Source organism: Vipera berus, assembly GCF_964194415.1.
Source record: "Vipera berus genome assembly, chromosome: 2".
NCBI lineage: Eukaryota > Metazoa > Chordata > Lepidosauria > Squamata > Viperidae > Vipera > Vipera berus.
Genome location: NC_138203.1, coordinates 189,311,803 through 189,337,386, shown reverse-complemented (window position 1 = coordinate 189,337,386; position 25,584 = coordinate 189,311,803). Strand labels below are relative to the sequence as shown.

The window sequence follows — 25,584 nt, the reverse complement described above, 5'->3', positions numbered from 1 at the left end:
CCATGATTTTTATCTGTTGATGTTTTTTATCTGCTGTCGGGTTGTTGTTGTTTTTTACAATGGATGCTTTAAATGTTTTTCATTGTTTTTATGTTGTAAGCCCTCTGGAATCATTTGGATATGAGATGGGCGGAAAATAAATTTCGCAAATAAGTAAATCACATGACACAGTTTTAAAGGATTATGAAAGAAGTGTACCTGGGTTAGAACAAAGTTGCCTCTATTGTCATGTTTTTTGTTTTTCATCATGGGACACAGGATGACTCTAAAATGTTTAGAAGCAGAGTATGAAGAGAGAATTGGAAATCTAACAAAATCTTCAGTCTGTCTAGATGAATCTCCTAATAATTCATAGAACTCAGGACACCTAATCGATGTGGTGCAGAACTTCAGGGATGCGAATCTCATATTAATGCTAGTTCTTTATTGCCTTTCTGGGGTGAGGCACAGTTGTTTCTCATCTCTCAAGCTTTTTAATGTTAACAACTTATTTACACCACAACAGAGCTTTTTAGTGAATCTTACTTTTGCAGTTGACTGGCTGTTTAAATTACTTGCTCAGTTATTGTTTGATCACATAGGCTAAGACTTCTGCTTTTTTCCTCTAAATATCTTAAGATATCAAAGGACTTAAGCCTTACCACAAGGAAGGGACTTATACTCATACTGTATTTCCCATTGTCCAAGCACCCCACATCTCCTTCACAAGTATTTTCTTCTTAAACATTAGGAATAATATTTTAGAGTAAGGGGATATTCAATTGTATAAACACAGTTTTGTGCAATGTCATAGCTAAGCCATAATATAGTAGAAAGTAGACACAAATCTATAATAATCTCGTAACTGAATTATCAGTCACAAAGAAAGAAAACAGCTCTTTGGGGTCTTTTGGGGTAGCATATTTTTTTTCTGCTGGATCCTGTTGAAAATACCATATCCAGGAAAGAAAAATCACGGCTTTTATAATGGTTGTCCATCAGACATGATCTGTATCCTTTATTTTGTTTTTCCAAGAAGAAGTACAAAGTATATTTATTGTAGAAGGCAAGAAGATATTTATAATTCTAAATATCTACCTAACCCTACTATCCTGTTTTTATAATAACCAGTCAAATATCTCTTGGAAAGTCCAAAGTTAGAACTGAAGAAGGTTCTTGGATGAGAAGTGAAATGTTTTTAAAGAAAAAAAACATTTTTTTTTCTTTTGGAAAAATCAGCTTTGGAACAACCATTATCTGGATGATTGAGAATCTCTACAGACATCTCTTAGAAAACTCACAAGCAGATCATGAGTTTCCAATTTCCATAAGTTGCATTTCCTAGCAATTGATATTAAGAGCATCTTGCCTTCGAGACTCTTCTCTATGAAATGAATGTTTCTAGCATTTGTGTGTTTTGGTATTATTAAGTAGGACTACTTAATTAATGTATGTGTTAGATTAATTAAGTCAAAATATTACAATACTGTAGTATTAGCCTGGGGAAATACCTACCAAATCAATGCTTCTATATCTTTTAGGTGCATATTACAATATTAATCAACTAAGATGGTGTTTCCAATTATTCTGAAACAGATTGTTTAAAAAATCATTTTAAATGACAAACATTTTAAAGTTTAACAAAAGCAAGTATATTCTGTCCTTTTTAAAATTAATCCAGGAGAAAATAGATTTCTTAATAGGTAAGTATTGGGCAATGATAAAAAAGAATGTAGCTTCAAAATTATTTTAAAGGAACAAATTTGATACTTTACTCTGTCAAACTAATTATAGTTTAATCAATTAAATTCACTTTAATTGGGTTGAAGACCTGTTGATTATATTACCATTTGTTTATAGCTGCATAAAATACTTCAAGAGAGTGCTTGTTAAAACTAAAATATAATCTCAACATGGGAAATAATCAGTCTGAGTTCTGCCAAAACAAAATATATTCTAAGAAAATCACGTTGCTCCTAAAAAAGAAATGCATTTTATGTAACTGTTTCCTTTATTTTTAAAAAAGGGTTAGCAATCTTGATGCTGCTGATTAACATGAAATAAAGCCTATAGAAGATCAATCTGAAAGTGTTTATTTTTGCATTTTTCTAAAATATTTCATTACCGCAGGCATTTTAATCAGTCAGATTTACTGGAATATAAGACAAATTTTGCATTAATTGTGAATGGATTGATATAAAATGAACTGTTTACTGATTCTTTTCAGAAGGAAAAGCACTTCTACTTTCCATTTTCAGAACTACAGACAATACAAATTGCAGTATGTTTTCCAGTCGTCAAATTAATTGTTGTCTAACTTCAAAACTAGTTTAAAAAACTCACAATTTTTTTTCCTGGTTTCATTATATAGTGTAGAATATGACTTCAGGCAACAAGAAGATAGGTTTCACCAAGTTTTGAAAGCATTGGATCAAGTGGAAGAGAGTCCTGTTTTGGTGACACTACAAAGACAGCCATCTGATCATCCAGTCCCTGAGAAACAGGACATAAGAAGAAAGGCGAAGAAAAAGAAATGCTTCTGGTGGATTTGAAAAGCTTAAAAGATGGTATCAAACTTAAGATTTAATCTAAATCACTCTTGGCCCATCGTGAATAGACTTTACATCTTCTCACATGCTCTGATTTTCTTCTTCATTTATTGATTTGCGGCAATTCTGCTTTGCTATGATTCCAACGTTGGGATACAGAAATAATGGCAGCTAGGAAGTAAGGGAAATATCAGAGCATGAGGTCCATTCAGGAAAATAAACATTTATTCGAAAGCAGTATGAGCCAGATGTAAAGCGTTATTGTGGGATTGTGGCGGTGGCGGTGGTGGTAGATATTTTGGTCAGAAATATGCATTTTCTAAATCCATATAGAGCTCAATCTAAAAATTCAAAACTCATACCATGTAATGAGAAAACCACTCACTTGGTATTCAGATTAAACTGTTCTGAAACGTAGGACAAGGAGGCCAGTAAAATGAAACCGTACCTTTCCTTCTCTCTATAACTTCCTTACCAAGCACTTCTGTCATCTGAATATAACACGAGTATGATGGAAATAGGAACTTGTTTGGCCAACTTGATTCAGGATTTTCTGGAGCTGACAGGTTGCTGTTTATAGTTATTTTTTAATGGCTTTGTTCCCTGACAAATTGCTTTATAGCAATTCTGTATCGATCGTACCAAAGTGCACCTAACATTTTTTTTTTCATAATGTATTTGTTTTAAATAATCGAAGCTAGCAGTCAGCAAAAATGTTGAGACAGCAAATATGTTAAAATGTTAAGAAATAACCTTTTTGGTCCCAGCTTAAATACCGAATTTTATGAGAGGAAACATGGCTTTGGGGTGAAAACCTTACAAAACTGTAGGAATCCATCTAAGTCACCACACTCTTTTTAAAACAAAAAGGGTTGAGCTATTCATACTTCTAAATTTTGTTTTTGAAAAACTTACTCTAAAATTAGTGTACAGGTAGTCCTCAAAGTATGACCACAACTGAGCCCAAAATTTATGTTGTTAAGTGAGAAATTTGTTAAGTGAGTTTTGGCCCATTTTACAACTTTTTTGTCAGATTTGTTAAGTGAATCACTGCAATTGTAAAATTTGTAACATGGTTATTAAATGAGTCTGGTTTCCCCATTGACTTTGCTTGTCAGAAGGTTGCAAAATGGTATCACGTGACTCCAGAACACTGCAACTGTCATAAATGTGAGTCAGCTGTCAAGCATCCGAATGTAAATCACATGACCATGGGAATGCTACAACGGTCATAAGGGTGAAAAATGGTCACAAGTCACTTTTCTTCAGTGCCGTTGTAACTTCAAATGGTCACTAAATGAACTGTTGTAAGACAAGGACTACCTGTACTATATTTTACAAGGAACAACAACTACAAAAAGATATGCTTCGATTATAAAATAAAGTGTATTATTAAGAGAGTCATCCCAGACTATAAGAAACTTTCAGGGAGATTCCGGACTAAAGCATTTACTCAAGGGAAAGTCTCTTTGGTTTGAGGTAATTTCCTATACAACAAAGTTCAGTCACTGTAAAAGAAAAGGTTTTGCAAACTTTCTTAGCATGAGAAATTCCAAGCCAATTTGTCTCCTGCTTAGAGGAGGTCTTACATTCTAAAGGGAAAAAAAATCTAACTCCTGAATTATAGACAAATGAAAGTCAATACTTCAAGCAGAAATCAAAAACTGAAATCAACAGACACAGAATAATATCATATCGATTTTTTATTTGTTCATTAAATATATGGCAAATTTCCTAGTTACTTTGGGAGAGATTTCTTCAGAAATGATGATGTAGAACAGGGGTCTTCAAACTTGGCCCTCTTATGACTTGTGGACTTCAACTCCCAGAATTCCTCAGCCAGGCATGCTAACTGAGGAATTCTGGGAGTTGAAGTCCACAAGTCATAAAAGGGCTAAGTTTGAAGACCCCTGATGTAGAAGAAGGGCAGAACTGGTAAACATGGGTCCTTGTGTCTTTTCATTCATTTGAAAAAAAAACTCTGTGAGATGAAAACCTCCAGTTCATAGAAAAGGAGTTCTTGCTACAATATATATCTTTTCTAAATCTAATTCAATAAGTGGAAACATGGAAGCATTTAAAAAAAACTTCATGAAAAACAAAAATGCTAAGAACAGGGAAAGGAAGGGGTCATTACATATTTCTACATAAGTTGAAAAATAGCATTGTTTTATTATTAGAGCTAACTAGGTGCACTATACTGTATATATGACCAGCTGAAAGCCAAAAAAGGGTAAGTTCAAATTCTGAAGATTTATGATATAGCACATCAACAATACTAATATTTTTTTCAGTCAGACAAAGAAAAAGAGAGAAAAAACCCATCGTTTTTATGAAAGATACTTCTTAGCTCACACCAAGAGTTTAAATCAAACTGTTGTTTCCAAATAGTTGGACTAAATAATTTCTAATTTTAATTTATTTTTTAACCTATTTTTCATGAAAATACTGTGCATAATTCTGTGAAAAGAAATATTTTTAAAGGAGCATACAATTTCATTAAATACAAGCTCCAAAATACTGAAATTAACTGCAGCCATGAGACTCATGTTATTGATGTGCCTCTAGTAAGGGTTAGGGTGTTTTCCAGCATTTTACCACAGCTGTACTTATTGAAATAGTAGGCCATTTTCACAGGCCCAAATCTTAATAACTGAAGAACTAGATGAAAGAAATCCCATAATTTTCAAGAGTCCATTTTAACATGATTGGCATTCAGCTGCAAATTACAGTCCATGAATGATCAGTTCCTATTGTCTGCCCTTCAGTCCATAAAGGTGAATATTGGCATCCTAACCAAGATGAGGCAACTGTATAATCCAAATCTGAATTTCTTTCCTGGATCTAGTCTTATCCTATAGGCCAAGCAGAATGTATACCAAAAAAAAGAAAGAAAGAAAGAAAGAAAAATGTTGTTTTGTTTGATTTGTAACAGCAATGTTTTTTAATAGTAGAAGAGAACCGTCTACCTCTTTCTTTCCCTTGATCAGCATTGAGAAAGATGGACAAGAAAGCCACCTTTTAGTGTGATGGACTCAACACTTCACACCTTGCTTAGGCATTTCTAAAAAGACACCTGGCTGTTAAAACTGAAAATAAACTGCTTGGGGGGAAAAGTGATCTAGTTTAATCCAGCAAGGCAATTCTTAAATACATTAGTATGTGCAAGTTGTAAGAAGGAATTTTAGGAAGGGAAAAGATGAGGATCCCTAGATCTTTAATGAACACAATTTAAGAGACCTTGACATCTGTTTATTGCTCAGTATTGAAAAGTATATGAAATATATATGAAATGCTGATAGCAAAGAAAGCAGTGCTGAGGATGATATCAGTCTATATCCAGAAGACCTTAATAGTAGGAGTGCATAAACCTACTACCTAGGTATAGGTTTCAATAATACTAGCTATATTCAACTATGGTGTGTTATGAAAACATGAGAAAAAAGTAAGGAGGATAAACATTTGTAAAATATTGTATAGCACATATTGCATATTCTGAATTTATTGTACTTGAAATTACTTTGCTCAGCAGAGAAAATTATTTTCTAGGAAGAAAACTAGAAGAACAAAACAGTCTTCTTTGAACCACATCTTCAATAAAATAATTACTCCCAAAGTACAATAAATACCTTCTCCTTTTACTCACAGCCACAACTCTTGATAAATAGGCAGCAGACACTAATATAAATTACTTTCCTGATGAACTGTACTAATCAAATATAATGTTTTGTATATTTCTAGATTCTTTTACTGGCATAATCTCTTTTGCAATAAATTGACATATTTTCTCCCGTCTCAGGACTCAATAATTTAAGAGCTATGTTTATGGTGATTGAAGTTAATGCAATTATTCCAACCAGGCTGAATGATTCAACAGCTGTTTTTCTAACAAGTCTTTCTCCTTACCAGTTTTACAAGACATGATGAAAATTCAGTTTCAAGGATGGCATTCTTTAGGTGCAAGGGAGCTAAGGTTTTCAGAAATTCTCCTTTAATTCCATAATGGTGAAAATCCACATGCAGAGAACTGAAACATCTAAACATCTGCTTACAGATCTGCATCAAGAGTCAATCCGCCTGTCTTTCACAGCCTGCTCACTGACCATCTGGACCAAGCAGCTGTGAGGAGAGTTTCTTTTTAATCCTAGTTCTTTCTCTTTGTTTTTTCTTCTTGAAGGAGCAACAGTAAATTCATGGGCTCAAATAGCTTTTTGTAAGGGAAAAGGAACTCAGATGAGAAAGCAGAATATGATTAGCAGCAAAGGAGAACCTCAGACAAGTGTGTTCCCCTACCTGAACATTTATCTGAGAGTAAATACCATTGAATTCAGTGGGCATGCTTTTATCTTCTACTGCACAACTATGCATATTATGAACACATGTAGATTTTTAAAATGAAAATATGATATGTGTTGTCAAATTTAGTTTCATGGAAATGCTGTCCTAGCCCCATCGTGTTTAAAAATTGCAAATTGCTTTAAAATGGCAATTCTTGTAAGGCAGATTCCAATACTCTGTTTCCTACACAGAACTACCTAACCAAACTGTCGAAATACAGTTTTCTGTATACATTCACCTCCCCTACCCAAGCACTCAGGGCTTTTTTTGTCATAGAACGCTCAGAACAGAGTTCCGGCACCTTTTTCTTTTACAAAAAAAGCACTGCAAGCACTTATCACTTATCTTCAAGTATGTTAAGTGATTCGTTAAAAAGTATGAAGAGCACAAATACTCTTTGGAAAAAATAAAATGTCGAAGGGCAAGTGAGCAGACTTACACAAAAGAACGGAAGTATAATTGTTTTCTTATCCTACCAGCTTCAGGTGTCAGGGGAAAAAAATATAGCCACATGTTTTATTTTCATTATTTTACTAAAACTGATAAATCTGGGATATGTTTATTTTCCTTAGATAATTTATTCATTACTTGGCTAACCCTTGCCATTTCAGAGCATAAAATAACCGAAAGTCTATTAGTCAGCAGAGTTTATCTGTCAGAATCTAAAGTACAGTTACCACTGGCATAAGGCAACAAAGTAATCCAACAAAATTCCTTGTTTTAATGTCCTTACTTAGCAAATTCTGTGAATTCCATTAGCACTGGCTTCATATCAGACCAAATTATTGCAGATAGAGTCACACAGCTAGATTTTCATTCCTGAATTTTGCTCTTTCCAATCAACTCTAGATATTTCTAGACATGGCCAAATTTAGGGACAGTCCAGCCGGGTTGCCAAGCATGGCAATGTATATGAATATGCAATGCAAGCTCTTGAGTCAAGAGCAGATGATCCCAAATGGACAACAAACTTGTCTTCATCTGTTAAGCTGCTAACAATACCCCAATTCTGCATTTACACCTTTTGCTATTACTAATATTACTCAAACAGAAATACTATATTGTTTACATGAATAATAAATTAATGTATAAGTAATTCCCTTACATAGTCAAAAAATATATTGATTAACATACATCCCGGTGACATAAATATTATCTTCTCATAACGCTACATATTGAATGTCATAAGATTTTTCTCATGGGTAGTTTTTATCAGCAGGCAATGAAACTCATGTGTACCAACACTGGATGGCAGAAGACTTGTCTAGTCTGTAAAGGGCCAGAATATCTTAGGCAGCATTTGCATTACTCTGACACACAGATTAACAATTGTGATTGGATATATACAATTCAATGCATCATTTTAAAAGGCAGAAATAATTCCTATGTGCAAGTAATAAAGTGGATATAAGACAACTGAGGGTATAGAAAAAGGCATCAAAGTTAATCTTCATATTATAAACATGAAGTGAAATTAATTTTTCCAGGTTAGGCATTCCCACCTTAGATAAATGGAAAAGGTGAAGCATTATCCAATTTGTCAGGCCATATTTAAGCAGAAGGCCTTGAATGCCACACAGATAAGATGTCATATAACTGTGATTCTAAAAATTATGAAAACAGAAGCAATTGAAAGTAGATAAAGATGACTAAAAGACACATTAACTACAATGTTACATACCTAATGAACAGTTTAAGACAGTTGCCTTTGATTTAGTGGTCTCCAGATTCATTAAATTACAGCTCCCATTATCACAAGCAATAAAATTTGGGGGCTATCCTGGCTTGAAATGATGAGTTTAGTGCAGAGGCACCAAGTTGGAAAATATTCCATTAAAAGAATATGTAAGCAAAAGCGTGCAAAGATGAAAAATGACATTTGGGGAAAGTGTATCCAATACAATGTTCATTATGCGTGACACCTTTTCTAGTATCAGTGGAATGCTAAGTGGTGCTGACAACTCAAAACTGCAAATGAGAGCAAAATCCAGCCTAAGCCAAGAATATCATGACCTAGTAAAGCAATCTGCCTGGACCATCTGAAGCAACCACTGGACACCTTAGATGAACATTCTTTATTCCTTTATTTATAGTAGCCCTTTTATTTCATGAAAAACAGACACTTCCACTGGAAAAAAGGGGGGAAGCGTAAAACAGATCTGAAAAGTGCAGATGTGAACATTATTCAAGGAGATGTAATAGCTTTGGGCAGATTTCAGCAAATCACCTTCACAGTTCTCCTCAGTCATTCTCCCACTAAATATCAGCTACTTGACTTCAAGCCCAGCTCTGTCTCTTCATTGAGCAGGCTTGTGCTTTGCAAAATTCATTTGAATAATCACGGCTCTTACACTTGATATGGAAATGTTCGCAGTATGGTATTATTGTTACTAAATGAAGACTGAACTTTATTGAACTTACCATCAATTCAGAAAAAGTTTGCTAACTTCCCTCTTGCATCCCAATTATCTGTATATCAAAGGTTTGAAAGAAGGTGAGATTATTTTCCACTTTAATTTGGGATACTGCCAGGACACCTCAGAGGAATTTCTTATCCTTTACAGGCAACCAAACCAGTGGCATTTTGGAAAGACTTAGCCACCATCTGGAACATTTGTCAAGATCAGTTATGCAAAGCTATACTATGGTCAGAAAGGGCTTTTTGAAAAGTGGCTATTTCCTTGTTTCACACCTTAAATCACGGGTGTCAAACTTAATCATGCCATGTGACATATCGTGACATATTGTGATGTATTTTGCCTGTGTGGAGCTGGGGTGGGCGTGGCCTGCGCATGATGCATCTGGCCCATAGGCCGCCAGCTTGACCCCCCTGAGATAAATTGACAGCTAAAATGTATGAGGAGCAGCATTCGTACATGTATTTTTTTAAAGGAGAAATGACATAACTAAAGAGACCAACTGAATTGTCCTTCAGAGGTGGGATTGACTTGCATGAAAAAGTTTTAAACTATGTAGACATTAAGGCAATTTAATAATCAAATGAAGGGGGGGGAAGCTGAGGTTTGACAGTTTCTATTCAAAAATCCTTTTTACGGAAGCCCTCACAGATTACATTAATAATACACGTTATTACATTAATAATACATGTTATGGCACTGCTTGAAATCTAACATACAATGAAAAGCAGACATTAACTCAGTTGGAATCACACTGACATCATCATGATGCCAGAAGACAAAGACAAAGTTGTTTGGTAGCCATGGTCACAATAGCTTCCAAAAATAAATATAAGGGGTATGTAAATGGAATTGTATTCAGAACAAATCTGACTATAAAACAGCTCTTGTGAAAACAATATTCAGAGGTAAGTCAATATCAACTAAGATACCATTTATAGCAAAGAAATTTTAAAGTGTCTATATTTACAAACTGACAACCTGAAAGAGCAGTCTTTAAAACTGTCATACTGGTCATTTTCTATACCTGAAGACGCAAACACTGTAGTTATCTCTAGAAATGATTCATCAAAAACAGAAGAGAAAAAAATGGAATATTTTTTTGTTCCAGTGATATGTTTGTGTTTCAAAGTATTAAGCTTACTGAAAATTACTCAATCTTCAAAATTCGTATATTCTGCTTCCATAAAATGACTGGTTGTCAACCCTTGATGGCATACTAAACCAAGTGGCTCTTTGTCAGCTACCCTGTGCGTTAGGATTAGTTTCTGCTTTCTGACAGCTGATAGACACCAAGAATGAATATCTAGCCAGATTTTGTGGCCTTTTTTTGACATAGATAGCTCAGACATAGCTCAGTACTGATCCTTGGCCCCACAGCTTTTCTTATATCTTAAAACAAGATGAAGCCATCTAGGTATTTGAGCCAGTAGATAGTTTAGAGATGGATTTGTTAAACTTATTTAAATTGCTTTCTTCATCAAAATAACATTGGCTATTCTTCATTATAACTTTCATTTTGTAAAACACAAACAGAGAGATGAACCAAACTAAATTGTAAACTACAATCAACTGAATAGGGCATGAAAGAGACTTTGTCTCTTCCTAACTATATCTACCTTCAGTAATGCTAGCTTTGGAGAGAGAAAGTCTGCTTGGGGACAGTTTCCACTGCCAAAATAAGGAGACATTTTACATGGCCTCTTCTTCCTGTAGATGGTGGAAACCCCCTAAAGGGCCCTGCCTTGAAAGACAAACTTTCTCTGCCTGACTGCTTTATATCTCTCATTGGTGATGCTTCTGTGCACATCACATCCCAAGCCCCAGTAGTAAAGTAGGTACATTTACAAAATGAATGACTCACGATTAAGGGGTCATCTCTTCCCATTCTAATGACAGTCCTGTTAATGGTGCGCAGCAACTGGATCATTATTTCTTGTATATGCTGATAGGTTGTTCCCTGTAAAAAATATTTTTCAAGATAATGAAGAATAATGTGCAGACTTAATCTGTATCATATGAACATAATATTTAGCACCATGGAAGAAGCTAATCATACAGCCACTGCTACTTTACATAGTAATGCAATTTGACCCTTAAGATAGTCAGAAGATTCATGCTTGCCTTGTTCAAAAGCATGGGTCAACATAATCATGTCCTTGACATAGTCTCCCTTCAGGGAGAGATTTTTTGTTTGTTGGTTGGTTGGTTTTAGATTTTCTTCTTCTGGTGGAATATTCAAAGATGCCACAAATCCTGCCATTTCATCTGCATCAGCTCCGTATGGTCCAAGTACAATATATACCATTGAATACTGACAATAGTCAAACCACAGAATTATCTCCAAGATTGCACTAAAATGCCATTTTAATGGCCTTGCAAAGAGTTTGCTTTTATCTATCTATCTATCTATCTATCTATCTATCTATCTATCTATCTATCTATCTATCAAATTTGGAGACTGTCCACTCATAGAGCAACAAAGATGTTACATGTTCAATAAAAGAATTTCTCCTTCATTTTATATACAGTAGCAATCTTTTTCACTGTAGAACAATGACTCTTTGGCTTCTTTTTACCATTCAACAGTTTTGTTGATAGAAAACGGCCAACTTTTCAATTTCTTCACATACTGCTAGGTTGCATGTTTTCTCATGCATTTCATCCCATCTAATGTCACCTTCAGCATCAACTGGTCCACTCACCATGTTTGTTCTACAGGAGGATTTAATTTTAAAAAAGGATTCACAACTCAGTCTTTTGTTAGGAGAAAAGCACAACTCAAAAATTAGCACTTTCCTTATTGTAGGTATTTGAAGACTGCTGAAAGGATGATTCTGTAGTCTTCAATGCCCTAATGTGATGAAATCATAGGTATTCCTAGTAGGAAAATAGTAGAAGCCTAATCAAGAATTACGGTTACTATTGGCAGTCACCTTAATGACTGTTTGAATATATTTAAGTGTATGAGTTGTTTTTACTTTGTTTTGTTCATTTTATTTTGACTTGACTTTTTAATGATTTCATCCTGCTGATTTCAGTTTAAACTTTTAAGATACTGGCTTTAAAATACTTTTATTATATTGATTTTACCTTTACTTGAAAAATCTTGTTTTGAAAGGCAGTGTATGCTTTCTTTGTAAATAAGCAAACTTAGGCTGAGTTTGCATATTGTACTGGGTTATAATTTGATATGTGTAGTTTGTGTGTGGTATGAACCTATCCAGTGTGATAAGATATAGCATGGCTAATACCTTTAAAAACCATGATTAAATAAGCTATGGTTTGGCACAATGCGTGAACCTGGTGATTGACTCTCAGAAATTTCACAGCCACTTACCAGGCACAATGAAACTGGTCATGTCACAGTGTTTTAAAAACTCATCGAAACTGATTCTAATTTACACCTACTCTGGAACATCCTGGTGTCTTGAGAAATGACTCAAGCCATCCCAGAATTGGAGCTGATAGAAATTCCTGTGATTGGAATATCACACCAAGGGAGATTGATATTAGTTCTCATCCTGGGTGTTATATCAAAGGCATATGTAGTTTTTATCTTCAAGAATTGGCAAAAGTCCTAGTAAAAGTGTATCTCTATCTCCATGGATACTCCATCTGTATTAAAGTCACTGTAATTAAGATGAAGGGCTAGATGTTAGAATAAAAAGCTGTAGAATTAAAATAATTATTAATGGCTACAATATCCAACACCTGAATAACTCTCCTGCTTTGTATTATACACTGGGTTCATATTTAATGCACCAACGGTTCTTTTGCATTTCTGCTTATAGATCTCTTTTATGGATTACAGTACCTTCATAATTCAGCAGTGTGAATTGCATTCTGGTTTAGAGTGAATTTAAGTAAGTTAGATAAGTATCTATATGGAAGCAGAGGTGACTGATGCACCTTCACATACTTACGGAAGTAGAACTCTACACATTATGGCAATTGAATAATACCTTGCCTAATTTTTCATTGCTGTTGTTGTACCCTTCCTAGAGCAGCTTAAGAGGTCATTGTCTTGCTGGAAAAAGTATCCTACAGTACATGGTGGGAAGGATGGGATGTCCCAAAAAAAGATATCACCTTCCTTTTATAGAAAGGAATAGATATGATACTTTGAATGTCTTGGAGAAAATAACACCAAGCTTGTTTTTTCCGGGTTTATGCCTCAATTTATTTCAGTCCACAGGACAGTTTCTTGGTTCTATAATTAGGCATTGTTTCTGAAACTGTATGACCAACAGTAACTTTATTACTCTCACCTCCTGAGCTAATTATTAGGGTTATATTTAAAGTCATATCTAATTAAGTAATGCTTATGATTCTTTGCTCTGGCTGCATTCACACATATATTAAACATTGGTTCATTTTAACTGTTTATAATCTACAGTGTCCAGAATCATACCTTCTGCTATACCATAAACTATGGTAACTAGGTCCACACTAGACAAAAAGCCAAACTCATGGAACCAGGGATTAGTATAGGATGAGTGACTGTTTGGCCTATAGGAACAATAATTTTGCAAGAGTTAGGCTCCTATTTTTTTTCTTAATTGCCATTATCTAATAAATGTTAAGCAACCTCATAAAATCTCACAGAGTAGCAATGTATTTTTATAAAACATGAGCCACTTTCATAAAAAAAAATTGGGGGGGAGATGTTTGGGTTTGACAGAGCGTTGATTGATGTTGCAATCACTACCTTGACATCAGTGGTCTTTGTGTTGCCAAGCCTTCATTAACCCAGCCTACATTAAATATGGGTTTTCCTGCTTCAGTGCAACTTAAAATCTTGAGCAAATGCTTTTCCTAACTTAATTAAGCATAAATACATAATACTCTTGACACTTGCACTTTCCTAAGAATATTTAAACTTACAGATAATAGCCATCCACCTACTATTATTTCCCTAAGCCTTCTCAACTTCATCTTCTTTCTTTGATCAACGGTTATAGTGCCAGATGCCACAGTAGGGCACAGCAATTTCCAAAAGCAGCATCTGGCTGTTTGGCAGATTTCCCAGTTCCTCTTGGCAGATCTGGCATTTTCAGAGGGCATGTCATGTATTGCTGCTGGGTTCTGACAGAGTTTTCCTAAGAGGTTGTCCTCCCTCCCTCCCTCCCTCCCACCAACTCCCTCTGCCTTAATAACTCTAACAAATAACTTTAAGTCAGAGGCCTCTTGAGAGCTGTCTAATTAGATGCCACATTCTTTCCCAAAAGAGCTCCTCAAAGTACAGGTAGTCCTTAACTTATGAGCACAATTGAGCCCAAAATTTCTGTTGTTAAGTGAGACATTTGTTAAGTGAGTTTTGCCCCACTTTAACTACTTTTCTTGCCACAGTTGTTAAATGAATGAATGCAGTTGATAAGTTAGTAACCTGGTTGTTACGTAAATCTGGCTTCCCCATTGACTGTGTTTGTCAGAAGGTTGTAAAAGGGGATCATGTGACCCTGGGACACCAGCAAAGGTTATAAGTATGAACCAATTGCCAAGCATCTGAATTTTGATCACATGATTCTGGGGATGCTACAAAGATTGTAACTCTGTAAAACGTTCATAAGTCACATTTTTCAGTGCAGTTGTAACTTTGAATGTTCACTAAATGAACTGTTATTAAGTCAAGGATTACCTATAGTTGCTGGCTAATTAGGTTAAAGCTTACCTTTACCCAAAAGAGGCCCAGCTTGAAGTATTTACAAGTCAGTTTTTTTAAAAAACCAAACAAAATAAAAGCAAAGATGTAGATTTCAGGTCCAGGTTTTTAGTTTTGGAAAAGAGCTAAACAGAGTTAGGACAATAAAGGGGAATATTTGTAGCTCAGGGTTGACATGAGGGGTCCTTGGTGCTCTCTGAGCTTGCTTGTTTTCTTGCAGATGTTTCCTTACCCAAGCTAGGTAACATCAGTATTTAGTCAGAGCGAGGACAAACAAGCACTATTCCATGCTTCAAAGAATAGAGAAGAGTAAGGAATGCATGAACTCCTCTGTAGAGATAATCCATGCAGAAGGAAATGCATGTCCCTCAGATAAGGTCTAAAGAAACACTGTTTATATGGGCGCAGAGATGAAACACAGTCTGTTTTACTCGGGATAAGAAGGCTTTCAGAATCAGGAATCTGTGATTCAAGAAATATTAAGCATAATAATTAAACATAATAGACTGGTTTTTTCTATGCAGACATAGCTTCAGGAAAAAGTCACAAGAGAGCCCATTTGCAATTATAATACATGCATGTTGCTTCTTTTGACATTTTTTAAAAAATCTACAGCCTATTAGGCAGGTCTCCGTATCCACATCAAACCTACATTATATCTTGACACTACACTTTGGGCAAATATTTAATTGACCTGGTTGAAACCTTTCGGAAACTGCTATGTTCAGTATCTTTTTCACTTGGATGCCACTGTGGGAATGTAAGGCAGCAAAGGAAACAAGATAGATAATTTGAAGGATAGGAAAGGGAAAGGAAAAGGAAAAAGAAAGAAGTATATAAGTAAAAAAACACAGTGATGCATCTAAGATATGTACACACCCTGGAGAAGATACAATAGGAATAGAAATATTGAATGTATCATTTAGTGACAATGACAGTGAGATGTTTAATTCTAAGTCCCCCAAATAAACTTAAAATGTGATTTATGACAAAAACAAGTCCTGTTTCACCACACTGCTCAAACAATAAAAATGTGTTTGTGTAAGCTTTAACATGACTTTTTCCTCACTGAAGTACTGTAGAGCTTCAGTGGCCAATTAAGGGTTAGCACAAACAAGCATTGTCAGAATCCTATGTAGTAAAAATGATATAATAGATAAGAGACAAAACATCAAAGTACATTATAGGATCTATATCATGCTTACTCTATAATTATCCTTAAGAACTGTACTTGAAGTGTCAAGGGGGTGTGACAGCCACTGGGTTCAAATACAGTTTGCTGCTATTGTAACAGATTAATTTATAACCCTAGATAATAAACCCAGCTGCAGAAATTTATAGTGGGTGGTAGAAAAAAAGGGCCATGTAAAATCAAGCATTCTTAGTACTTTTCTCAAAGGTGATCTCGCTGAATGGCCAAGGACCAAACAAATGACTACAATCCATTCATACTTATTTGGGAAATATCTTCTGGGAATACAGTGAAATTGTCAAATTAAACCTTTTCAGGGTAGGTTTTGACAAATATATTTCTCTCCTTTTTTATGAAGGCATTTAATCAAATTGTACTAACAAAGCAGTTATATTAAAACATGAGGGGAAATCATAAATTGGGTTAAACATTTGCCTCCATTAATTGCATTACACATCTGAATTAATAACATGATTTAAAACTGGGAAAATGAAGGTTTGGCTCACAGTTCTACAAGTATTCCTTTTTTTTCCATGCAGTGCAGTATGTTTAACCTTCTTTTCTCCTTGACCAGTATGAAAAATAAATCAGGATTCCATTACAGCTCTCTTGTTTCTGGATTGGTCACGTGAGAGGCCAAATCATTGTTTGAAATAAGTTCCACTTAAGTGAACAATCCAGCCTCAAACACCATAGCGTAAAATTGGCTTGCTTAGCAATTGACTAAAGTTTATTTTAAATGACAAGTTTTTGATATAGCACCACACTAGGAATCATGCAAAAATGGGACTGAATCTGTGTTTACTTTCTCTGTCCATGTAGTAGTAAGAGTGGTGTACATGTCAAAGTCTTGTCATTTAAAATCAGAGTCTTTACTCAGGGCATTTTTTGTTTATATCAGTCTTTGGTTTACTATGTGTGAATGCTACTTTTACTAGGTTTATGAATATTGAAGAGGCACATATTTTTAAGTCCATGTTTAAACTTCAGTCAAGTGACTGTCCCATTTAGTACCTCTTTAAAATATCAAGGGTTTTTTTTTTAAAAAAAACTTTTTTAAAAAAACTTGACATCTGATTTGGGATTTTTTTTAGTTGATAGTTTCATTACATTTATTGTACTATAAAAGTTCTAATGATTTCCAAACTCCTTAAAGCTGCCAAGAGTCCTAAAGGCTTGCAACCGAACATATCTATAATGAATAAATCATTTCTTTTAACACGGCCAAAGTGATCTAAACCACAACAACTCATCTGCTTAGCATAAAAAAATGAAAGTGAATAAATCTTATGGAAGATACTGAGATAATATCCAAAGAAGTGCTCTTTAAAAGATAAAGCAATAAGAGAACATGAATCAACTTTCAAAGAATAAAATTATTGGTATGCCACTCGAAAATAAGATCCAATTTTAGTGATTTGAAATCTCTGGCCAGTGGATCACTAATGGATGTGGCATGTGTTTCCATGCTGCAATTATCAAGAGAAAAATGTTTTTAAAATGGCTGACATGTCACCATGGAGACTGTAGTCTGGAATCTGAATGAATTACTATCTGATTCAAGTTGCATGCATCAGATTATATCTAGCATCTTAACAAACAAAAGTAATGGATGGAGACATCTATAGGATCAAACCAATAAAAGCAGTGCTGCATGATACACACTCTGCCCCTTTCATACATGCATGAGATGTCAGATACATGAATAAAAGGGAAGGAACTTGCATTCATTCGACACAATGCTGTCTTATTATTTGACCCTCTTGAACTTCTGCAGAGTCCTCTGGCACCACCACGTTCCCCATTTCTGAAATCATGAAAATGACTATAATTCAGATTTGCCTTCATTGTCAATTTCAACCAAAGACTGACATTTTAAAAAAAACCCAAACAACAGGACAACTGTTATGTAAGTAATACTAGAGATTATTTTTAACTTTAGCCGAAAGGATGTTGCATGTCTGCAGTATATTTCTGTTTCCCACACCACGGGTGTATGGGCACCTAGATTGATTATTTGGATTGTAAATAACTGCTACACCTTAATCAACACAGACTTGATAAATTGGAATCAGTTATATAATACTGACACTTATTGATACTCACCGCATCTTGACAGCTGAGAACTTCTAGGATGCTGTTGAGTAATTCAATGCAATATTTTTTGTCTTGTACCATTTGCATTTCAACACTTGGATCCAATAATTCCTTCAGTTCTTTGGTAATTACAGGGAGAAGGATATCTCTACATTCTGAAAATAAACAATTTGCTACTTAAAAGACAAATCAAATATTTTCATGTTTACTGTTTTGAATGTTTACAGCATAGCTCTCCCTGATACAATCATTCTTAATTGCAATCTGAGGACACTAAAAATTTACATTTACGATTGTTAATAAAGGCATTAATACAAAGAAACAGATCTGCTGAATTATAAGAGGAACACTAAAGCTACATCTTACTAAGTACTGGTGAACTGACTCTGCAGGCATTATGTGTCTTCTTTCAAAGTCATCATTCTAAAATTTGTCATGTTCTCTCATACTTCCCTGGAGAAGAAAATATGACGAACAGCTTAAAAAGGACAATAAAAGATAGCAATGTAAACTGAGTTATATTCTGCCTTGATTCAGTTGTATTCAGTTAATATTGTCCACAGATAAAGTCCATACAGTCTCCGCAAGAATATTTGCTTCTTCACATTCTGAAGAAAAGACAACAACAAACAAACAATCCACTCCCTAACATCAAATCAGTATTTATGCTAGACTCGGTTTTATAAAATATGGCAGTGTGCATCTAAAATACATAAGAGAATGCCATATATCACCCTCCTTTTCCTGTATTTCAATACATGCCACACATAACATTAAAAAGGAAAAAAAATATCACTAGTCTAAATATTTCCTTTTCTGATGGAGTCAGCAATAAAGTAGGAAAAAAGTGTAAAGTGGTTAAGAAAAGATTTGGTAAAAAAAAAATAATGGTGTTGAAGGAGACAAAACTCCTTGCCTACAAATAATTTATAATTTCCAAATCTTTAAATGTGAACAAGTGCAGAAACAAAACACTCCCTCACTGAAAGTGTATTATAACTGAAGTAGTATGAAACTATTTTTCCTATGTTAACGGAAAACCTCAGCAGGAACTCTTCATTCTTTCACGTGCACAGTGATATCCTCACAAATTATTTGCTTCTATGAGAATATATGTTCCTTTTGTTCACTGTTCAGAATTATTAAGATGAATTTATCCATCTGAATCTGTGTGTATAGGTGTATGTGGTGGGGAAGGAATGTGTGTGTGTGCATGGTGGGGAGACATTGTTATGACAGATATAGAAATGTTCTTTGGGTAGCAAAAATAGGAATGAATGGATGGATGGATAGATGGATGGATGGATGGATGGATGGATGAATGAATGAATGAATGAATGAATGAATGAATGAATGAATGAATGAATGAATTCTGCCAAGGATGTAGTATTGGAACAATGAAATACATCAAAAAAAGATTGGAGAATAAAATCGTTCAACAAGGTTTGGTCCCTGCACCCATAAAGTCTATTCTTGAAGGTTTGGGACTTAGTGAAATTAGATGAAATAGGGTACAGCATGTTGCTGAAGGATATTTGTGGAATTGTCATTTTTTAAATTGTATTTATTTATTCAAATTGGATGCTGCCAAACTCTATGTGACTTTGAGCAGCCCACAATTATTGAATAATAATAATAAATAGAACAAAATATAAAAAATAGAACAGTATAAAAATAACCACGAAATAATTGAATGTGTGCCATTCAGTCATATATGAAGATTCTCAGTCATCCAGGTCATGGTTGTCCCAAAGGTGCTTTTTAAAAAAAACAACTGGACTTTCTTTATTTTGCTTGAAGACATTTCACTTCTCATCCAAGAAGTTTCTCAGTTCTAACTGAAGAAAACATCTTCAAGCAAAAGAAAGAAAATCCAGTTGCCTTTTGGAAAAAAAGCGCTTTTGGGAGTGCCATCAGGTCACTGTTAACAACTAGTGTCATATAAATACATATTCCCTATGAACAAAATAACTATGTGAGGGCAAGGGGAATTCAACGCACTCTACCCCAAGGCTTAAATAAATAGCCAAGGGTGTCAAGATCTCTGAGAACATTTTCAGGGTGAAATATGATTGCCCTGGCAATCTCTGATTTAGATTGAATGGTAGATCTTTGAAGATTTAACTACAATCTATTATTCATAAATCCTAGCCACTGACATTAGCAAAATCAGTTTACCCAAAACTCTTACTTTTGGCCATTTTAATTTTAAATACATGTTATTACAACAACTCTAATGTATATGGATAGTTCTGGGGATGGAGATATGTACAGTATATGTATGGATGAATGGATGTGTGTGCGTGTACACACACACACACACACACAAAAGAGAGAGAGAGAGAGAAGTATAAGGTGCATTTATTCTATGACCCAATAAATAGAAATTTCTTGGTAGCAATCCAAGTTCTCAGTTGTTTTAATGCTTGCAACTCTTAAAAGAAAGTAAGAGGAGATGAATTGGGTACAATTATGCAGGCAGAGCACTAAATGCTTATGTCATTATGGAGCTGAAAAAGTTATTGAGTGAAAAGGAGAGCTGAAACAGCAGGTGTAAATTAACTGAGACAGGACAATTAAAAAGCCTACATTCAAAAGTGATGGGAGGGTGCTTAGGCAGTAGGAGAAGTCAGGAGTTGATATTAAGACAGTCTTGCCCACCTATTGTCCCCCCAGATGTGTTAAAACTGTGATCAGACAACCTGCCATATTTGAAATGAACAGAGGTTTGTAGGAGATGAGTATGGATCGACACCTGTCTGAATGATGCCATGCAGATATGGTAAGTCATGTGGAGTTTCGTCTGACTTGATCTATGCAGGACTCATACAGTCAGTTTTCATTGACTGAGAAGAATATTCTCTCTTATTCTGTTTTGGAATGTAAAATGGGCTACTACTTAGGACCTATTTTTTTCCATCCTATAATAATCTATACACAGGTAGTTTCAAAATCTGTGTCATAGATTTTAAACATCTCTTATTGTGGGGAAAAATATTTTGTGCATATATATCAGAAATGGATAACCTGTTCATGTTGCTGTTTACTGTACCTAATCATAAACTTAAGTACTCTGTGAAGAGAAAATTGGAATATATACTAATTGCTATGAAGTAGGGGGAAAAATATGCTAACCATGCAAGATGGGCTGCCCACTCTTTATGAAATACTGCAAACTATTTCATGCAGATTTCCATTCATCATGGACATGAATTAACTAATAACCAACTTAGCATGCTAATCTAAACATAATCATTATCTTTCTAGCCTTTAATTTAGCTATATTGGCTTTTTATTAGTGCTAATAGAAATTTATAGTGCTGTTTATTCCTATTCCATTTTAAGATATCTTTAAATAAAGTAGACAATCCATTCTTAATTCCCATCTTCTAAAAAATAAAAATAAAATGTTATGCCTGAATTATTGGTAGCAAACTATATTGATTATAGAAGATAGTTGTTTCTTTAATAGCTTGTATAGAATTTCTTAACCTGCAGGACATGTTACAACACCTCACAATTACCACTTCATGTGACTAGCCAGGACAGACCATAAGGAATTCAGCTGCAATCTAAAGGAACTGGTTAAATGTACATACAGAAATATACTTTAGAGATGGGTTCCTAAGTGGCTTAAGACTGTATCAAGCTCCTGAGAAACCTTATTCCTGCCTCAGTGATCTCCCCAAATAAGCTGATCCTAATTAATTGCTACATCCCTGAAAATTCTCTGTGAGAATTAGGGCAAGCAACTTTGAACTAAAAAATAAGTATTGTGAGAAATGTACCCCGCAAGACGCTTTTTAAAGAAAAGAAATGGCAGTGAAGCCAGACTGGTGGATGTATGGTAAAATAATATCTTTTAATTTTGGTGACCCTACCCTCAAGTGTAAGGAAGAGTTAGAATGAAAAGGTCATGTCTGCCATTGGTCTACATACTGGTACTTACAACTGAAAGAAAGATTTAAACTAAATAAAAAGAGACATGAGTTTGACTTTGTTAAAAACGAATTGGAAATTTTACTATGTGGTAGTGATGATCATATTATTGCTAAGGTTTACCAAATGTTATTGAAACTGAATTTGGAAAGTGCACATGTAAAATACATGTATGATTCAGTGGGCAAGAAATTTTTGCTATAATGTGATGTTTGAACAATGGGAGAATATGTGGACAAAAGGCTTAAAATTCACACTAAACTATAAACTATAACTTAAAACTATAACTTTTATAAGACTGGTATTTAATGCCAGATAAGTTATCTAGAATGTATAAAGGTATCTCAAATTAATGTTGGAAATGTAAATGTAAAGAAGGATTTTTTTATCATTTATGGTGGACATGTAATAAAGCAAAGAAATATTGCAGTAGGATTCATATTTTAATGCAGAAAAATTCTTAAAGTAAATATAAAGATTAAACCAGAAACTTTTCTTCTGGTTCTAATGGAAAAAAACTTGGGGGGAAAAAATTGGAACTCTGATTTTATATATGTTGACGGAAGCAAGACTACTCTACACACAAAAATGGAAGTTGACGGAATTAGCAGAGATGGCTAAACTGACTGTTAAAAGAAAAGAATTAATATAAGTACTTTTGTTTCTACTTGGAAACCACTTCTGGACTTTGTGCTTGAGGTGAAAAAAAAATGATACTTTGATTTTGGGTTTTACTGATTAGATTGATTTGTCGATATAGAAAGGTTAGTTCATACTACTACAGAAAAGTAAAAAATTGAGGTTCGATGTTAATGCCTTAGTTTATTGCAACAGAGGCAGTCAGAAGTCAACACCTTTTTCCCTTTCCCCCCGTTTCCCACATTTCTCTTTTTTTTCCTTTCTCTTACCTTTGTTCCTTATTATTTGCTTTTGTATTTTTATGTTTTATATTATAAGTGAATAAGAATAAAAATTTATTGGAGAGAAAATATGTACCTTTAAAATTCATTTAAAACAGTAGTATCTTGCTTACTATTTTAGACTCTTCTACCATGATGCCAAAAGGAAATAAATTAAAGATGATTTCAGTTGAAGTTCAACTCAACATGGACCTATCTATTCAAAGAATTTTTGGCAACTGACATGAGTCCTTCGGGGTGATTTTATTTAGGACTGACTTGTGTTTGCTCTATAGAAGGAGATTTAGGCTAAGGTTGAGATGTAATACAATTGGTGTCTACACTGCATAACTAGTTTTCTCATCTCAGTAGCATCTTCCCAGTCTTCCCACTTTTTAAACTTTAACAGTTGGGTAATACAAAAAAACAAAAAACAAAAACCCTTCTTGTTTTGACCTTAAGAAAACAGAACAGAAGCTTTGGTTACAATTTGAATAGACAAATGTTTTCAAGGCTAAAACAAATTTATAACTCAAGAGACTTCTTGACTAAATAATTTTGGATAAGCAAACTGCATCTAATATTATTGCAGTATATACACTCCATGTTGCATTATGCTTATATTTTATAGGATGTCCTTTTAAAGTCTCAGTAGTCATTGTTAATTGATTCCAGGGGGAGCAATGGGTACCAACAATGATGAATACCAACCATTTTTTCCCCCATAAGGAATAATGTAGTGAATCACAAGGCAGCCAACAAGTTCTAACTTTTGCTTTGAGCATGAAGCAAACAATGAGTACCCAGAGCAAAATTTTCACATCAAAATGCGTTGAGTACCAATTTGGATTGCTTTCAAAGCAGCTGACTACCAAAGTGCAACGGTCCTTGTGCAATTTCAAAATTATGAATTTTTACTATAGGAAATGCTTTAGACTTGTCTATAGTAAGATATGCCATTTTCATAAAGGATGTCAATTATCCTATTTTGGACACACCTGAGTAGACCTTGAAAAAAAAAGTCAAATTTGATTTGTGCTTGGCTAAGAGAGCACCAGGCATAGGGAAATTAAAAAAAAGACCTCCTGAAAAAAGCAATAGCAAACCAGTTCTCTACTTGGTTTAAAAAAACACCTGTGTAACGTACATATAGCCTCATTAGAGGTCTCCAGAAGTGAACTTTATTCAAAAGAAATGTTGCTTTACAGCTGATACAAAGCACAGGAGTGATGGTGGGTTTGTTTGCCATTTCCCCTTGAAATGTTTTCTCTTTTAACTGACTTTAGATGTAGGAGTAACTCACTTCTAAAGAACAATTGGGGAAAAGAGTTGAAGGGAGAGAGGAGAATCATGGGAAAGAGAATTCACTGCATTGTTTCCATTTACTTTTGAAGCATGTAAAAACTATATGTCTCCTACCATCCTTATTTTAGAATACCCAACATATGCTGGGCTGTGAAATCATCCCACAAGTCCTTCCCTCCCTATATCTGAGGAGATGAATTTGCAGGAATTCTTTCTGCTGTAACGTTCAAAGGTATGTACCATAATTGAATAGTTCATCATACATTTTGCAAAATGTTTTGGATTATCCCCATATAGAATCTCATGACTTCATGCAAAATCCTTGTAGCATCTCTCAAGTTCAGCAGGTGTTTTTGTACCATGGAGTCCCCTTGTCGATATGCTTGGGCTCAAGGTAGTTTCCCAAATACACTACGTCATTGTCACAGTTCTGCAATCTTCAAAGTGTTTTTATTTTATTTTAATAACCATATTATGCATTTGCTTATTATTATTTGCTAGGTGTTTTACTCATTCTTTACACCTGGCACAGGAAACAAGTTTCTAACCCTGCAATCCTACCCAGGCCTCCTTGAAAGTGGTAAGCACTAACAAATTTAATGGGACTTAATTCCAAGTACTGAGGTGTTGAGGTTTTTGCCTCTCTTAATGTACCAATGAGTTCATACAGATTCATATATCCATGAAGTACTGATTCATAATTTATTCAATTATCCCCTTTCTGGATCTGTATGCTAAACTATTGCACCAAACATGCATATTACATTCGCCCAATTTGACTGGTGATGACACCAGGGGTTGAATGCTTTGTGCTCTGGTATCTCATGTGAACTCACTCATGGAATTAGCCACTGACCTGAATTAACAGCTTCACCTTGTCTTGCTAAAACTAACTGTACTTTTTAAGAGTTTGGCAGCTATAGTTTTTAAAATGAAGAAACTGTGGCCATCATAAATTATTTGGCATGTAAGGAAGGTTTACTTGACAGATTTATCAAGTAACTGAGCAGTCACTTAAAGGGAAAAATGTCTCCCCCAGCAAGATTTGCTGTTTAATTTGTGTCCTTTAATGGAGATATCTGACTCAAAAAGATCCCAGACAGATTTCAAATTTTATGCTACCATTCACAAATGTAACTCACCATAATTCTAATTTAACACCTCCAATATCTTTTAAAGAATATTGATATTAACCTTCAACTTT

At 34.6% G+C, this 25,584-nt stretch overlaps 2 protein-coding genes across 2 annotated transcripts in view; one reads left to right on the top strand and one right to left on the bottom strand.

Moving 5' to 3' along the window:
• INSYN2B (inhibitory synaptic factor family member 2B) overlaps positions 1 to 2,531 on the top strand; it is a gene marked incomplete at its 3' end in the record, with an annotated part of 30,818 nt that extends 28,287 nt beyond the window's left edge. The window contains exon 3 of the mRNA XM_081319662.1: positions 2,351 to 2,531. Within this exon, the coding sequence (XP_081175788.1) occupies positions 2,351 to 2,531 (181 nt within the window). The remainder of the gene's footprint in view (positions 1 to 2,350) is intronic.
• DOCK2 (dedicator of cytokinesis 2) overlaps positions 1 to 25,584 on the bottom strand; it is a 322,065-nt gene that overhangs the window by 210,281 nt on the left and 86,200 nt on the right. Inside the window, exons 26-27 of the mRNA XM_081319663.1 lie at positions 18,247 to 18,392; positions 11,148 to 11,243 (exon numbers count right to left, since the gene is read on the bottom strand). Of these exons, the coding sequence (XP_081175789.1) occupies positions 11,148 to 11,243; positions 18,247 to 18,392 (242 nt within the window). The remainder of the gene's footprint in view (positions 1 to 11,147; positions 11,244 to 18,246; positions 18,393 to 25,584) is intronic.